Source organism: Varanus komodoensis, unplaced genomic scaffold (genome assembly GCF_004798865.1).
Source record: "Varanus komodoensis strain SLA01 unplaced genomic scaffold, ASM479886v1 scaffold26, whole genome shotgun sequence".
Taxonomy (NCBI): Eukaryota; Metazoa; Chordata; class Lepidosauria; order Squamata; family Varanidae; genus Varanus; species Varanus komodoensis.
The window spans coordinates 12,512,192-12,528,633 of record NW_025335684.1 but is presented as its reverse complement, the minus strand read 5'-3'; the positions used below and the strand labels follow the sequence as shown (position 1 = coordinate 12,528,633).

The window sequence follows — 16,442 nt, the reverse complement described above, 5'->3', positions numbered from 1 at the left end:
GCTAGATGGAGGGGATGTAGTGGATGTGGTATACCTGGATTTCAGCAAGGCCTTTGACAAAGTGCCCCATGATATCCTGGTGGAGAAACTGAGGAGTTTTGGGATACACCAAAGGACTGTCCGGTGGATTAGGGCATGGTTGACTGACCGAAAGCAGAAGGTAACCATTAGTGGGGAATCATTGGGATGGCGGCCAGTGACAAGCGGGGTCCCCCAGGGCTCTGTCCTGGGGCCGATCCTGTTTAATCTTTTCCTTAACAACATGGAAGAAGGGGTGAACAGTCTGCTGATCAAATTCGCAGACGACACTGAAACTGGAGCAGTGGCCACAACTGAGGAGCAGGTACTCCAGATCCAAAAGGATCTGGACAGACTATGGAAGTGGGCAGGAGACAACAGGATGGCGTTCAATGTGGATAAGTGCAAGGTCTTGCACTTGGGGCATAGGAATAGCTGTCATAAGTACAGGTTAGGTGACAAGTGGCTGGAGAGCAGCACTTGTGAAAGGGACCGCGGGGTGCTGGTTGACTGCAGGCTAAACATGAGTCAGCAGTGTGATGCAGTGGTCAAGACGGCGAACACCAACCTTGGTTGCATAGCCAGAAGTGTGGCTTCTAGATCATGAGCGGTATTACTACCACTCTACACGACTCTGGTGCGCCCGCAACTGGAGTATTGTGTTCAGTTTTGGGCCCCTCATACCAGAAAGGATATAGCCAGGTTGGAGTCAGTGCAGCGTAGGGCCACAAGGTTGGTGGCCGGTTTGCAGAGGATGCCGTATGAGGCCAGACTGAGGGAACTGGGTCTCTGCAGCCTGGAGAAGAGAAGTCTCAGAGGGGATATGTTGGCAACATACAGGTAAGTGAGGGGATGTCACATGGAGGTGGGTAGAGACCTGTTCTCCCCTGCAGAGGAAGGCAGGATGTGCTCCAATGGAGCAAAGCTCAGGGAGCCCAGGTTCCATTTGGATGCCAGGAAGCACTTCTTGACAGTCAGGACCTTGAGGATGTGGAATGGGCTTCTACGAGAGGTGGTTGAGGCCCCATCGGTGCGGGTATTCAAGGACAGGCTGGACGTCCACATGGTGGGCATGTCATGAGTGGAGCCGGCTGGTGCTGGACGTCAGACTAGATGGCCCGGGAGGCCCATTCTGACTCGCTCCGTTTCTATGTTTCACAAACATACCTTCAGCCGCTTTAAACCATTGGTTTGAGGGAAGACCTTCTTAGGAAAGAAGAAGGGGCAGACAGCATACAGGCACCATTTGGTTTTCCTCCTGGGGGTGTTTCATGCAAAAGTGTGTCCTGAACATGTGCTATTGTGCTAACTACTGGTGACACTCTTAGGTGTGGGGCTTTTCTCGCTAGGGTTCAAGGATGGCTAATTAAATGGGTGCATCTCAGATGACTTGCATTGGGAACCAGGTGAAATGTAAAATACCTGTTTATTCTGGAGGCTCCACTGCCATTATATTATGAATACAATATAGCCTCTCCATTAACACAGGCTGAAGGATGATAGGATATACTTCTTTGTATGCCCTTTTTCAAACTGGGAGATTTTTAGATTCACAATATTAGGTCTGTACTTCAAAGAGTAGTGAGACTGAGCCTCTGGGCGATAATGTGGCCCTTTTATCCTATTCTTGCAGATTCTCACGGCATCTCAGATGAGGAGGGCTCATCCGAAGTATTCTTAGCAACGGACAGTGACTACGATTCCAGCAGGGCCCAAAGCCCTAGGGAGCTTGACCTCGTTTACTCCTCTTCGGGACTTGACTGCTGTGGCAGGAAAAACCCCCGCCCTCTGCGGGACAGTGCCCCTGATGTCCTACAGAGTCACGAGCTGAAGACACCCCCAGTTCCTCCAGAGGAGCCCCGGCCTCCCCCAGAGCTCTACGACAGCGACTTTGTACTACCTAGCCGGCAAATAGAGCTTCTGCGCATCACAGAGAAGAGGCAGGCCTACTGCGTGCGCACCAGCAGCCTGGACTTCCCCAAACCGTTCTGCCACGGGGCCAGGAAATCGTGTCCTGGTTCCGTTGACAGCTCCCCAACAGAAAGCAGGACTGTAGGCCATTGCAGCCCTGTGAGATTTGGGACAGACTCGTCACTCAGCCCCAAGCACAGCTGGCCTGCGGAGAGCTCTGAGCCCGTCTTTCGGACACGCTCAGTGGAGTGGACTCGCACCTTCCAGGAGACACCTGAGCCAGGACACCTAACAAGCCAGGGCAAGTCACCAGGTTCCTTCACCTTGCGAGTGTGCCCTCAGTATGAAACGGGACTCTCCAAAGAGACTAGTGTCAAGGTATCAGTAAAAATAGAATTCTGCTAATCACTCCCATGAGCTGAAGATCCTTCCATCTGGCTCCGTTGCCTTCTTGCACTTCCAGAAAGAATCGAGAAGGGAGAGAAAATGCAACATTATAACAGAAAGTATAGTCTGTCCGATTCTTGGTTTGTACCTGCTAGGTGCACAACCCATCCTGTGCGCCTACATAATGAGGGACAAACAGAAGATGAATGTCGCTCAGGTGATGTGGTCCATACACATTGCACATTAAAGGAACCCTGACACTGCCCCCAAACATAAAATTCCTGGTTCCAACATCTTATTATCTAATAGTGCGCCTAGCAGCCATGATACTTTGAATTTTGATCATGTCCCTCTTATCGATTATTAGGTGCTTAACTAAGAATTTCATGACATATAATAGAATCAGATTTTTAAGTGCAATTTAGTGGGGACAGAGGGCTGTGCTCTAGATTATGGTAGTACAGTCTTACCTCCAGGGTGTAAAACCATGAATACACCCGGAAACAGTTGACATAATGATAGCAATAAATGCAATGTGATTTTATTGGTTAAATGGTGACCCATAAACCTTACTGCCATAGCTGTAATGATGTTTACGTCGTGGTCACTAAGGCAGAAAGAATTTCAATCTCACTGGAGAGCTAAACAGTGGGAGAGATAATTACTGCTCTTTGGTCCTACAAACCAGACCTCCTTCCCTCTGTCTAAGCTCTATGGACACAGGGTTCCCTCTCTGTTTTATTCTCTTCCAGTCCTTACAGCTCCAGAACTTGCCAGAACAGGATAAATGGCCAATTATATCTATTCCCAGATGATATTTTGTTAGTGTAAGAGGGAATATTGTTTTATTAAAACCTCCTTGGCTTACCAGGATCAGTGCTGGTTATAACTATATTTTGGTTTTGGGATCTGGCTTCTGAGCCAGGGTTCTAAACCTGTGCATTTATTGAATATATTTACATATCATCTCTCCGGACAGACAGTCTTCTGAAGGCAGTTCACACAATTAAAGAGATACTCTTTAGTGAAACTGTCTAAAGTTTGACTGAGTTTGTTTCTTATTCCTTCTTCCAGTCTCCAAACCACGGCTGTATGTGATGCTAACACTGGCCTCTAGTGTGGGGCTACTTTTGGGGCCGTAAGATCTAGATAGAATGACCTACAGACCATCCTCATTGGGAGATGGTCCTCCAGGGCTCAAATGGAAGGAGTCATATTCCCCGTATTTTTCATTGCCTTAGCCATGACTGACATGAAGCCCAAGCTTGGCCCAAACCTTAGAGTGCCAACCTGACCTCTCACTATTGAATGATGGTGACCTGCTGATTGAAAACATAGCTCTTTTGACTACAGGCAAGGTCTCAGTTTCTGTTGCTCCTTCCACCCCTTGGTCTGACCTCGTAGCAGGAAAAGATGAGTTGGGTCATTTATTTATTTATTTATTTTGTATGCCATCCAATTACTTGTGTCTCTGGATGGCTCACAACATAGATGTCCTGTAATTCTCTAAGGTTGCGTGCATGTCATCACACTCCAGTCCTTATGTCCCACTAGTTGTACACCAAAAGGAGTAATCAGGCTGCTCTGACAAATCACTGGAGCATCTTCCATATTCTGCTCTTCTTGGTACTGCCAGGTCCATCCCTATTTGTCAAAAAGGCCTATGGACAGCAACACCACACTCTGATTGATCTTCAGCTGTAACTAGGACAATGCTTCAGATTACACAAGGCTTGTGTACAGGGTTTTTAGTTGTGTTTTGTTTTTCTTGACAACAGCTTAGCTCATGGGTCCTCAAACTACAGCCTGGGGGCTGGATCTGGCCCGCCCTGCCCATTTGGACCTGCCGTCCGGGCGCCCACGCCTGCTGCCGCCCACCTCACCCCACGCGCAGGGAGGCAGCGGTTTGCTCGCCCAGGGAAAACCATCTCCAAGTGTGCGCCCGCCTCGCGGTATGTGCCCGCCCCCGCCTCACTGCGCGCCCCCCTCAGCGCACACACCCACACACACCGCTCTCGTGTGCATCGCCGGCACCACCTTTCTGGTCCGTGCGCAGCACCAGCACCTTTCAACTGGCCCCCTGGTGAAAAAGTTTGAGGACCCCTGGCTTAGCCATTATAGGACATTCTTTGCAACTGGGGAAAGATGAGGGAAGCAAAATTAATTTCTCAGTAAGTAGGTATATTTTCCAGGGGGAGCCAAATTGTTTGTGTCTGCCTTGTCTTTCTGTGTCCTTGTTCTTTCTCTTACTTTCCTCTATTTCTGCACAGCTGCACATCACCAACCAGATGTCAGCAGAAGATGTGGTGAAGCTGGTGGTGCAGGAGATGAATGAAGTCTCGCGCAACGTCCTGGGAAACGCGGATGCTTTCTGCTACGGGGAAGAACAGCTGGGCCACTTTGGACTAGTGTTCGTGTCAGAGGATGTTGAGCAGTGGCTTCCAAGTGACTTCCTGCCTGTCTCACTCCAAAAGGCTTGGCCTGATGGCAGGTTCTATGTTCGGATCAAAGAGACTTCCCCTCTTTTGTTTCCATATGGACCAGCAACAACTGTATGAGAGAAGGGGAGTCGACAGAGCGGAAAGTGAAACATCCAACTTCCATTGAGCAGACAGCTCATCACTAATGCTTCCTTCTTGAAGACACTTTTGTGCCGGACACCACAGGTTGAAATAGGAGGATGCTGGGCAGTGTGTTGCTTTTGTGTGTGTGTGTGTGTGTGAGAGAGAGAGAGTGTGTGTGTATTTTATTTTAACCAAAGAGATAACTAGACTTGGTTGTTACAACTATGAAATGTGAGGGTGGAGTCAAGAGCCTTTAAGATAATGAAATTAAATTTTTGAAAGATGCTTAACAGCAAGGAGAAGAGCTAGTTAGGGATAAAGAAGCAATACATAATTATATATACATATTTTTTTCATTTTGAGCATTGAAGAAGGGAGGGAAAGGGATATATTAATGAAGGAAATGCCTGCTATAATTTGGACTGGAGTGGGCTGGGAAGGGGATCGGAAACTCTCAGACAAGTCGTGTCCTGTTATCTGTTCTTGCTTCACTGTATCTGGGGAAATAGGAAGTGGCACATCGTTCTTTGAACAATCTATTTTCCTTTTCTTAATTCCACCCTTGGCATTCACAAGACAAAATATTGCAATAGATGTTCAACCTAGTAGAAAATAAAGTCCATTATCTCTCAGTCTTTACATCTTGGGTAAAACCTTCTCTTGGTAGGAAAACCAAATCAACCTTAGACCTCTCCAAAAAGAGGAACTTCCTTGCTTTCCCAGACCAAATTTGGTGGCTAGAAACAGAATTTTTTTCGGGGGGGGGGGAGAATTCTATATTCCTTTAAATCCACTTCATTATGTCTCTTTATTTTCTGTTCAGCTGCTGTGCCTTCCCCTCTACCCTGACACAGATCTGAAAGAGAAGGAATTGAGAAGGGGCTCCATGAACCCTTCACCAACCAGCCTTCTGCAGATCCAGTCAGTGCAGGGAAGCAAGAACTGCCTTTTCCCATCTCCATTGTGAATGAAGCAATGGCGAGACTGGGTGTGATTCCTTCACATGATCAGGAGCACTGCTGAGCAGCCGCCTTTGCAGCCCCTCCCACACAGCTGTGCTCCTCTCTCCATGGCTGACCGCCTCCACCACATGCTGTGGCTGAGAAACAGAGAAGGCTCTCGCTACAGAGCACCCAAACTGAGGCCCAGGAAACTGGGGTTTAATACAGCTTCTCACCCCTGCGCTAGAAAAGGTGGGATCCAAAGTCAAGAATATCCTTTTTCACTCACTCAATCTTGCTGGCTACAAAGAAGAGGTTTGATTAGGCCCAGACTTTAGGCTCTCAATTCTCATTTACTGCCTAGTCCCTTGGGAAGTTGCATAGAATATCTGGAAAAGGGGAAATAATGGAAGCCTCGTTTCCAACAAGAATCACGTAAGTTGTTCTGGAAGTCTGCAGAACACTTTTCCTAATCTCTGAAAACTGAGTTCTTTGATGAATAAAATGCTCCCCACAAATGCAGAAAATGCTGCTTCTCTTCTAGTAGCACAAGTTCTAGGTCCATATATTACCTTTTAAGGACTCGACATGCATCTTGTTCCAGAATAGGGACAAACTCCATATTAATCAAACAAATCTTGCTGGACTGTTCCCCCGCCTTATAGGAGAGTGGGATTCCCCCAACCACCAAAAAACATCCGGAGTTTGATCCTAGAGGCATACAAATATGGGCAATACAAACTCATCACCCTTTCAGGATTTAACCAGCTTGTGTACCCTGAGAAACATAAAAGGGTTTCCCCATATCTGACACAAGACATAATAGATGGTCCGCAGCTGAGCTGTTCTTCACCTTTATTCGAAACTACTATCACACTTGGGCTTTCTGAGGAGAAGAGATCATAGAGAAAGTTCTCAACTCGCCACCCAATCTGTTTCTCCTTCCAGCCAAAGCAGCAACTGTCCCTTTCTCCTATTTTTTCCCCGTATAGATGAGTCTAAATGGTCTAATCCCTTCAAAAGAAGTACTGTTCTCAAGCTCTCTAACAAAGCCAGGACATACAGATCTACCTAGAAAGTCATTCCTTTCTCCAAAATGCAACAGTTGTAAGGAGCTGAACTAAGGCATCCCTCCTACCAGCATACTACCGGTATTTCAGTGCTCCATGAATATAGAGATGGTAGCCTCTTTTTTAAAAAAAATTTGCCTGCCTGTTTTTATTTTTATTTTTTTAAATTTCAGCAAACGTTGGGATGGTCCCCCAAGCGTACTTGCTTTTCAGTAGCCCCGTTTTGGCCCCACTCCTGTTGGCACTGCCGAGTTAAATTTGGTATGAGAGTGACATTATGAAACACTGAGCGTAGTATTTGCAGATGGTCTTTCATCCAGGCACTGATCAGATCCAGACCTGCTTAGCTTCAGCAAAATGGCTGTGTTTGTGCTTTTGACTGTATTGTGAAACCGATTCTGTCTTTGCCAGGGCAGTTCATCTTTAGGAAAGACATCCCACTACTGCAAGACCAGAGAAATTCAAAGATATCTAGGGTGCGTTGAATGAGATCTTCCTCATAGCCATCTTGCTGTTGAATTCTTCCTTTTTCCATCTCCTGTGGGGCAGTTGAAGATTGTAAGTATCAGATTAGCCAATATAGTGGACTGGACTCCCCTTAAAGCTATCCTAGTTGAAAAGAATTAAGAAAAAAGTACTCATGTGGTTATAAAGCAGAAGATTAGCACAAGCAGGAACAGTTATTTCAGGGCTCCAACCCCTGGAAATTTTTCACTTCCAAACATGCCAGCAAAGACTTTACCAGTCTGTTTCCTCAGGCCAGTTCTTCATCTAATGATGGAGCAAAGAAATATCATTCCCATTTATGCTCTTGCAGCAGATGCCTGTGCACTGGAGACAGTCAGAAGGACTATGCCCCGTCTGTTAGAATCTTGCTGGATTGTTTCATTCTATCTGTGAGGTCTAGCTGGCCAAGTCAAATATCAGACTTTTCTCAGCCATACAGCTTCCCATAGAAAAGACCATCGCTGCACAGAGAGGCACCCGGCATGGCTGTTCAGCAGTCGCCTCCTGGGCTCAGAGCACCCTAACCTTCTGGGATGCCCCTTGGGGATGGCATGCGAGTGAGGGTGCCATTCCACTTCTCCCTCCTCCCCTGCCCTTGTGGCCCCATACCTGGTTGAGAAGACGGCTATGGAGCCAAGGAGGGAGATGGTGGGGGTCCCAGTTAGCACAGCGGTGGGCCAAGGGAGATACAGCAGTGGGGGAGGAGTGGCCAGGTGAGGGAAATGTGGCCTAGGCAGCAAACAGCCTCTCCACGCCTATGGGTTTGATGGCTGGCATGCTCGCTTGACCTTGAGTCTCTGGGTGCTGATCTTTCTTGCCAGATTGGTGCAGAATAAGCCCCACCCCGTCCATGGCTTAATAGTGGATGGTGCGGCCAATCTGGCACGTGTAGCAGAGAGCTGGGTGGGTGAACAGGGAGGAGTTAGTCTCTCCCAGTTGCGACCGCCAGGGGATGTGGTTCAGCATCTGGGTAGCCACGAGGGTTGGGGAGGGGGATTTTCTGTGGTCTGTGAGAATTCGGGAGTTCATGGCTGCCATGCCAACCGTGGAGCTATCCCAGCATGTCGCTGGCCTGATGCATGTGGCAGGGCTTCCTCTAGACTTGATCTTCTTGGTTGGCTGTGAGGATGGTGCTCTGAGCATGGGCTTTCAAGGCAGTCAGAGCACCAGCTGCTGAGATTGAGGCTGATGGTGGCTCTTCTCCTCCACAAGGGCAGCGGACCTATTAAGGAGTTCTGGCCCTGGAGGCTAATGGATCAGGGTGGTTTCCTGAGGGCTTTGGGGGATTTTCCAGCTCTGGTTGCAATATGGAATACAGAAAGAATCCGGGCAGTTGACATGATCACTCTAGGCACCCTCTCTGCTGTAGAGCTTGCACGGCTCTGCAGTATGTCCTGGAGCTGAGAGTAATGAAACAACTCAGGAGACAGAGGGAGGAAAACCCCCAGTGACCGCAACAGACATGCCTCGTACATGCCTACAGTTGCGTATCTTTTGAGGTGGGAAGGAGGGTGGCAAAAGAATATCCAACTGCCTCTATTCAGTCTTCTCTTTGTTGCCCCACGGACCATTTCAGGGTTGCATGGGGCTTATGACATCCTGGCCCCAGGGACATCACGGAGCCATCTCAGGCATGCTCCGATTTACTCACTGGGCACTTCCAGAAGAAAATCTCTTGCCTCTGCTAGGCCTTGGACTCCAGAGTTACATCAGCTGAATCTGTGGAGATACCCAGAGTGCAGCCTGGGCCGACTGGATGAGTTTCACTTGGTGCAGTGTGCAGATGTGGACACAGTGCCTGGACAGATTCGCGCAGCCACCTCTGCGCTGGATCCTTGCCTCTCCTCTCCTCTCCTGGCTTATAAAACCAGCAAGGCAGGAACAACCAGCTGGGCCAGGAAGGTGAATAAAAGGCGTGGTCCCATGCCGCTTTAGAGAGGTACGGCAGTGGGGCCACTGCTGAAAAAGGCCTCCCTTCACTTAGAAGATATGAATAAGCTGGTAGTAAGCAAGGGTCGAGAGAGGGTAGTTGCCAACCAACTCTGAGCACTCTCGAGCGAGACTGATTATCTGGACCCATTGCAGCGAAGGGTTCAGGCTGAGTTGTGGCAGATCGGTCACCCTGTATAATACCCTGTGCTGGGAGAGAGACTGGGAGTGCAGCCCTGTTGATACTACTAGATCTCTGGGCACTATCCTTCTGTGGCAACTCTCTGAGTTGGGAGCAGGGGCATCGCATTGCAATGGTTCTTCTCCTACTTGGAGGGCCATCTGCAGAAGAAAGGGTACAGTATGGAGTTCCCCAGGGACTGTTCCCCCCCCCACCCCCCACTACTCTTCATCATCTAAATAAAACTACTGAGTGGGGTCATCCAGAGTTTTGGAGCGTGTTGCCATCAATATGCTGATGACACGAAGCTCTACTTCTCCTTTTCATCAGCAGCAGCTGAGGCTGTGGATGTACTGACCTGGTGCCATAGCCAGTGTATTGGATAAGGACCAACACACTGAAACCCAATTCAGACAAGACTGAGATGCTGTTCGTAGGAGATTCTTTTGTCTGAATTGAGATGATCAGAACCTGAACCTGTTCTTGAACCTGAATGCGGTTGCATTCCTCCTAATGGATCAGGTTCATCGCTTGGGATGCTCTTTGATTCATCTTTGTCATTTGAGTCTTGGGTGCCTTGGAATTCTTCTACCAGCTTTGGTTGGTGGCCCAGGTACAGGGTTAGCCTGCTTCAGTAATCTACACTCTAGTAAATTAGATTACTGCAATGTACTCTATGTGGGGCTGCCCTTGAAGATGGTTCAGAAGCTGCATTCAGTGCAAATTGATAACCAGGATCCGCAGATCCAAACACGTAAGACCAGTTCTGGCCTACTTGCGTGGGCTACCTGTATGCTTCCAGTCCCAAGTTAAGGTGTTGGTTTTAACCTATGAAGTCTTACGTGGGTTAGGAATACCATACCTATTGGAGTGCCACTCCCAACCACACTCTACCCGGACACTAGACGCAACTTCTGGGGCTTCCTCCAAGTGCAAACTCTGAGCGAGGTGCAGAGGTTGGCAACAAGGGAGAGACTTTCTTAGTGGTGGCCCCCCATCTCTGGAATAGCCTCTCCACTGCCGCTTTGTTGGCACCATGTCTGTCATCTTTCTGGCACTGGCTTAAGACGCCCCTCTTTTCGGAGGCTTTTTCTGAGACTTGCTGAGCAACATAGGGGCTTAAGGGGTATCTTGCAGAGTCACTTTTTTCTTCTCTCTCTCTTTTGTTATTCCTTGTTATTGCCTGTTCTTATCTGTTTTAGACTTTTAAATGTTTTTTCTGATTTTATTATATTTTTATAGTACTTTTATCATCAGTTTTTACGCACTGTGGGAACCAGCCAGAGAGCTTTGGTTGTGGGATGGTAAATAAATAAATCATATATCTTAAGTCCATAGACCCAGTTCTTCCCCAGGAGCACTGTAGGGGCTTTGTTCTTTTACTGTTCCGAAAAGGACAGAGGACATTAAAGGGCGTCCTTAATCTAAAAAGATTCCACGGGTCCTAACGTTGTCCTGGAAGCATGGCTGAAGGGACAGTGAGTGTTTATGTGGACCGTCCAGAACTGAAGTAAAAGCAGCACATTCACATGGAAACTCTTTGGTCTATCATCCCGTTGCCACACAATGGTGCCCTGCCTTCTCTAGAGCGTTCCATGGCCCATCAAACCGAGTCATTCAAGTTTCTGCAGTTTCGGTATCGCGTTGGCATTTTCACTAATACGCTCACCCATTTGAGGGTTACGTTGGCTCCTGGAGTAATATAGTGGCAGCTTGGTTCTTGTCCAGACAAAGTGCCTAAAAAGAATTGTGAGCTCACATCAGACGGGGGGAAAGTGCTCCTCAAATATTACAAAGCTTGAACCAAGTGGGAGTGATCAAGGACACCGAGAGTTCCTTTCCAGGCCGGGAGGGGCGGGGGGGGGACACACACACACCCAGTGCAGGCCATGGAATTATTTCTCTGTTGAGGGAAACTAGCAGGATATGGTAGCATTGCTTGAGTCTTGTAGATGCTGCCGCCCTTCTCAGCTACAGAGGAAATTAAGGGAGTATCATGCCCTTGCTTGGGCTTCCCACTGGGTGATCTCAGCTGAGTTCCTCTTCTGCTTCTTGGCCGCAGAGGGAGGTGGTGATGCTTGGAGAGGAAAGCAGCTGTTTGGGCTTGCTGATAATGGCGGCTGTTTGGTGCTGCTGCTGCTCATGTCGAAGAGTAACAGGCTGCCCGGTTTGTTTCTAATGGGGAAGAATGTTTCTTACTCTGCTAGTTTTGGTCTGGGAACAGCTAGAGCTCTTTCCATAAATGATATCAAAGGCTAAACTCGCCTTCCTACCAGGAAGAACCACTACCCTAATTGTAAAAAAATACTCTGCATTTGTAAAGGAATGGAAATATATGGTGAGTTAAAATGTTCCCTTTCTTATTCATTTTAAAAGAAAAAAATCTGAAGACATATGGAAATTGATTTTGCTGTCAGAGGTGTACTTACAACGCATCTGCTGTGACAAGGCTTTTGTTGTTAACTTTTCCTTTTCTTCTCAGTTGTTTTGTTTCTGTGATTGTGATTGGCTGCTCTTGTACTACCAATAGCATGATGTTTTGTTGGCCACTAGGTCTCTTTGTTAGCTGCAACTATTATCCGAACTGTGGTCCATAGTAAAGACAGCTGTGCTCTGAGAGTCACCCATCTTTTCTTCTTGTGCCACGAGCCTTTGTGTGAATAGCCTCGACGCGCGTCACTGAGACGATAACTCCTGTGTTCTGAGAAACGTGGTTGATTCCCTTGCAAATGAGTGCTGAGCTTCATACTAACATGATTTCTACCCTATTCTATTCAGATCAGGGAGAAGGCGAGGATCACCCTTGCACCAAACATGTTGGGAAGTCTGTAAAAATGAGTTTAGCCCTGTATCTGGAGAGAACATACATGAATACTGATCATACCCTCTGTGGTTCATGCTGTGTGTTCATAGTTTGGGCTCCTGTCCTGAAATACTCCTTTGTAAGTTTTCTTTATGCACAGCTTGGTCCCTCAGGGGCTACACATGCGTGAGAGGTGCCTGAAGCTGTCTGCATTTATATGTTCTTTGATGTAGTATTGCTGAGTGGACTCGGTGAAAGTGCAACACAAGGAACTGAACATCATCACCAAATGGCTACAGTGCTTGCACAAAAATGCTTTAAACATGGCTTGGGTGACAGGTTTAGTTTTCAGATTTAGCCTACTGGACTATGGAAAGGACACTATCCTTTCTTGAAACGAGCACTGTGGGAACAAGAGATTAATGTTCGAAGAAGAATTTGTTTAGATGATAGATAGACAGATGGATAGATGGATGGATAGACTTTATTGTGGTCAAAGACCAGCTCCATTCAATATTTATTTGTTTGTTTGTTTGTTTGTTTGTTTGTTTAAAACTTTTATATGCCATCTCCTCATGCCTCGGCATCTCGGGATGGCTTACAACATAGAATTAAAACAATAACAGTGAAATTATATAAAAATCAAAACAAACAACAAAAAAGCGACTGTTAATGATAAAATTGATTTTTAAAATAGTGATTAAATAAAAAGGTTTTAACCTGGTGCCGAAAAGAATATAGACTCGGCGCCAGGCGCACCTTTCCAGGGAGCGCATTCCGTAACCTGGGTGCCACCGCAAAGAAGGCCCTGCTCTGGGTAGTTGTTCTTTTTATCTCCTTTAAAGAGGGCTCCTGGAGCAAAGCCTCAATAAATACATAGATTTTAAAAAGTAAGTACATAAAACGTTATCTATATTAAAACCCCGCTTGGATTAATTAGTACTTCAACACAATATCAGTCATCTTAAATCGGTGACAATCTGAGACTTTGTCCATGTCCAACTAGGTAGAGCCACATTCCCCCAGGATCTGTTTAGGTGCTACATTTACAGCCTGCTCTTCATGCTGGCAGGGGAGAATGGTACGTATTTTCACCTCACAACAGCTGTATATGAAAGGCTAGGCTGAAAAATAATGACATGAATAAGGTCCCTTAAAGAACGCCACAGCTGAGTGGATGAACTAAATCAAGGTCGTCTGTATTGATTTCTAAACTTCTATTAGCTGTTTTGCCACAGTGGATCTTACTATTTCATTTACTCTCTACCCATTTCCCTTTAGCTCTTGAAAGAAAACTGGTTAAGGCTCAGATCCACTAAGATGCAGTTCCCTGAAGTGGCAAAGCCAAGCCAGTTTCAGACCCAGGATTATGAACAGGGAGTTTCCATGTGCATGAAGGAGTATGCCCTGTAATCATGAATTATTATTATTTCCTCCCTGTCATAATCACAAACCAGCGTGCTGAGCGGCCAGCAGCGATGCACGAGGCTCCTGCTGCTCCAGCGCGCACACGGCCGGGCAAATTGCTTTGGGACGATGAAGAGAAGCTCACTGTTCGACAGTTCGTGGCCAGCCGTGCCTTGCTTCCTTTCAGGAACGCTTCTCTTCGCCAACAGAGAAAGGCAGCTGCTTCCTGCGTGATGAGGGCTACCTTCAAAGGTTGTACGTGCTGCGTGTGAGCAGTGGACCCCCGGCAGCAGTAACACTGCTCAGTGTGCAGCAAGGTAAGTGGTGAAGGTCCGTTGCCACCCGTCTGCACAGCCCCCTTCAACCATAAAAGACGCAGAAGAGAAAGAAGCTGCTCCTTTCCACAGGACACCAGCGTAAGTAGAACCTGAGTAACTACGTCTTATGTTACAAATACTGTGTGGGGGGGGGGATATTTCTGGCCCTTTGCCTAATGACCCTCCCACAACTTAAATATGGCTCTGACAGCATCTCCAAATGTGAATTTGACCCCCTATCTAGGTAGGGCCTATCTAAAAGGGCCCCCATGCCTTCTATAATGCAGAAATAAGTTATGATCACATCGTATGTTGGCTGTGTTCAGTTTTTTCTTCATCATTGTGCTTCCCAATTCTTTTCCCATGCAGGCAGGAGTAGTACAGACATGTGTACTAACCACGGTCTGCCATACTGTATAAGCTGCAGACCGGTTAATCTTAGCCTGCATTAGCTTCATAAGCCATGGTTTGTAGTTAGTTTACTTGATGCTAACCATGCATGAAATTAATCAGCATTTGCCAAGTTTGGACAACAGGACAAACTGTAGGTAATGAAAAGCAGAAGCTTTCAAACTCCTCACAGCAAGACCAGAGGAGAAACGTTTGGCACATGTCACTAAGCCATAGTTTAACAAGACAACCAAATGAAGCCAGTGTGTGATGTGAGGCAACACAGAAAACAAAGTTTGTGCCAAATCTTACATAAAGAGAGAGATAATCATCCAATTGAGGACTTGCTGGCATTCATTTTATCAATTATTTTGCCAATGAAAAATCAATCACCAGCATTTTGAATTGTCTCATGTTAACTTATGTATTGCCATGGCTAGACATCTAAAATTTGACTTAACTTATTCAGTTCCATTATCCTACTTGTGGCAAGGTCCAAAATCCATTTGTAGTGCGCAACAGAACTTCCATTTTTGTCATTGTCGTATTTTAATCATGTTGTGTTACCCTGACGTGGAGGGCTGCTCTTTTCATCTCCTGGCCATTACAGCAACCAAACTCCCTTCTCAGATTTGGCTGTGCTGCAGATCTCTCCCCTACATCTTGTGGGTTTCAGTCAGCAGCAAGTTTTAGGGCTCCCTGGCTCATGGAACTGATGGATTTTCAATATGAGCAGAAGAAAGCCTGCTGGATTTTTTCCCCTTTTTTCATTTCAGTGAAGTTGTCATTGGGTGTGACCAACATCACCGGTCAATACAATCTCAGATCTGCGCTCCCCCCCTCCCCCCGCAACAGCCTGCCTGGCCTGCCTGGCCTGCCTTAATCTCACATGTGAGCTGAGAACCAGCATCTTGGTTGGGTTGGATTGTGCTGTCCTGAATATCAGGTGGGACGACAGCAGGGGATGGCCAGACACTGCCATCAATAGAAGGATTAACAGCCCTTCCCACCTTGTTAAATGTCATCACCCTTTATGCAAACAGCACGGGTGACAGCCCTCTGGCTACTGGGCCTTTCCCAAGGGCAGGAAGTGGTGAATTGCTCTCTCCTTGCCTTTGTCACCAATCAGATTGCCCACAAGAGTACAAGTGGGAAAGAAGAAACTTCACAGAAGAACAATCTTAGGTGACTTTCTATTTAGAAGCATGCTTCTCCAGTGGGAAGTATATCAGTGGGGGGCAGAGGGGGGCACAGAAATCAAACTGCCATTTCCCAAGATGTAGAGATCAACCTACACATACCTCCTATCTGTGGGAATTTTACCTCCGATTTTGTACAGAAAGCACTCTTAAAACTGCCTAGCTCTAGTATTTGTTGAGTTAATCTGATAGTCATTCTGAGGCTCAGGCAAGTGAGGAAAAATATACAGAATTAAGAAAAAAGGTTTGTAAAATGTTGGCATATCTCCCCCACAGATGCACAGTTGAGAAACTAAGTCCCTAAGAGTTAAGCACTAACTCCAACGTTATTGCCAGCTAAGTGCAGCAAAATATTATTCTGTTCTCCACAACAACAGGGTGTCCACACAACTCTTCACACACTCCTGCTTGTTATTTGTTGTTGTTGTTAGTCGCGAAGTCATGTCTGACCCACTGCGACCCCATGGACAACATTCCTCCATGCCTTCCTGTCCTCCACCATCTCCCAGAGTCCACTGAAGCTCACACCGACTGATTCAGTGTCTCCATCCAGCCACCGCATCCTCTGCCGTCCTCTTCCTTTGCCATCTATTGTTCCCAGCATTAGGCTCTTCTTGTTATAGCCTTGCTTATTTTCTCTTCATGCACACACCCCAAACAAATGTTCTTTTTGCCAAGATTATAGCCCAAGGGTTCTTTGCAGTACCAGGATGCGGCCCTGAAATGAGCACAAGGTCCTCTGACCCTGCGTAGGGAGCATGTTTCACACCTCCGAATACACACTGAATGCTTAGAGACAACCCGGAGCAAGTTGCATT

At 47.0% G+C, this 16,442-nt stretch overlaps 1 protein-coding gene across 1 annotated transcript in view; it reads left to right on the top strand.

Annotated features, from left to right (window-relative positions):
* The window catches only part of LOC123025177 (ankyrin repeat and fibronectin type-III domain-containing protein 1-like), a 146,265-nt gene that overhangs the window by 37,898 nt on the left and 91,925 nt on the right, over nucleotides 1-16,442 (top strand). Inside the window, exons 17-20 of the mRNA XM_044433694.1 lie at nucleotides 1,652-2,307; nucleotides 4,587-4,761; nucleotides 13,318-13,392; nucleotides 13,928-14,035. Of these exons, the coding sequence (XP_044289629.1) occupies nucleotides 1,652-2,307; nucleotides 4,587-4,761; nucleotides 13,318-13,392; nucleotides 13,928-14,035 (1,014 nt within the window). The remainder of the gene's footprint in view (nucleotides 1-1,651; nucleotides 2,308-4,586; nucleotides 4,762-13,317; nucleotides 13,393-13,927; nucleotides 14,036-16,442) is intronic.